General features: G+C 36.4%; 1 protein-coding gene across 1 annotated transcript in view; it reads left to right on the top strand.

Moving 5' to 3' along the window:
• LOC119588201 (barH-like 1 homeobox protein) overlaps positions 1-642 on the top strand; it is a 9,130-nt gene extending 8,488 nt beyond the window's left edge. Inside the window, exon 5 of the mRNA XM_037936902.1 lies at positions 589-642. Coding sequence (XP_037792830.1) covers positions 589-642 — 54 coding nt within the window. The remainder of the gene's footprint in view (positions 1-588) is intronic.
• The last annotated feature ends 183 nt before the right edge of the window (positions 643-825 follow it).

Genomic DNA, 825 nt, shown 5'->3' with positions numbered 1-825 from the left:
ATGATAAAACACATTCCACAAAGCTCAGTCATTCCATCCCAATCATTCCCCACACATTCACCGAGGCTATGTAATGGTATGTAAATATATGTGTTAATCCCAGTGTTCATTGTACATAGGAGTGTTCATATCTTGAAATCACCGACACACGCGCGCCTACGAGAGTGCGTTAACCCCTCTCTCTATGTTTCCCCACATTTTAAAGAAGAAACAATAAATAGTTAAAAAAAAAAGGCCGAGAACAAGTTTTAAATTTTTCTGAAAAGACATGACGCACGCACTCGTGTTCTCCAGTGACCCTTATTTTCTGTAGTATGTGTAATATTTGATATGCAAAAAAAAACGGACTTGTAAGGGACCTAAGATAGACAGCGACTGGGCGTAGGGCGTCTTCGAGAGGCCCTGTCACTTGGATCCTGTCTGGGTGCCAACTAATCAACAAATCTGACAAGATACTGATGTTTGCTATCTATTATGATTTTGTAAAATTGTTGTACAAAGATATTGGCCATTAATTGTGATATTATTATTTAGTTTATATCATGGTCTATTATATGTGTATATAGCTAATTTAATTTTGGTTCGCAGACTGTTTATAGCCATATTGGCCCCTGTTTACAAATATATAGTGACAATGCCTAACGATGTACCCGTTCAGTGCGATACATTGGCGACTGGAAAACCATGTATTTTGCTGTAAATTTATCAATAAAAGGAAGTACTGGCATATTTTGTGTAAGTTTTTTCTCCCCTCAATAACCTCCAAATCTTATTTTGAAATTCACGAAGTAACGTTGTGGTAAATCATCATTGTAAAATCAAAAT

This window comes from Penaeus monodon, chromosome 23, assembly GCF_015228065.2.
Source record: "Penaeus monodon isolate SGIC_2016 chromosome 23, NSTDA_Pmon_1, whole genome shotgun sequence".
In the NCBI taxonomy this organism is placed as follows: domain Eukaryota; kingdom Metazoa; phylum Arthropoda; class Malacostraca; order Decapoda; family Penaeidae; genus Penaeus; species Penaeus monodon.
The sequence above is the reverse complement of the archived record's forward strand: the minus strand, read 5'-3'. Positions and strand labels throughout refer to the sequence as shown.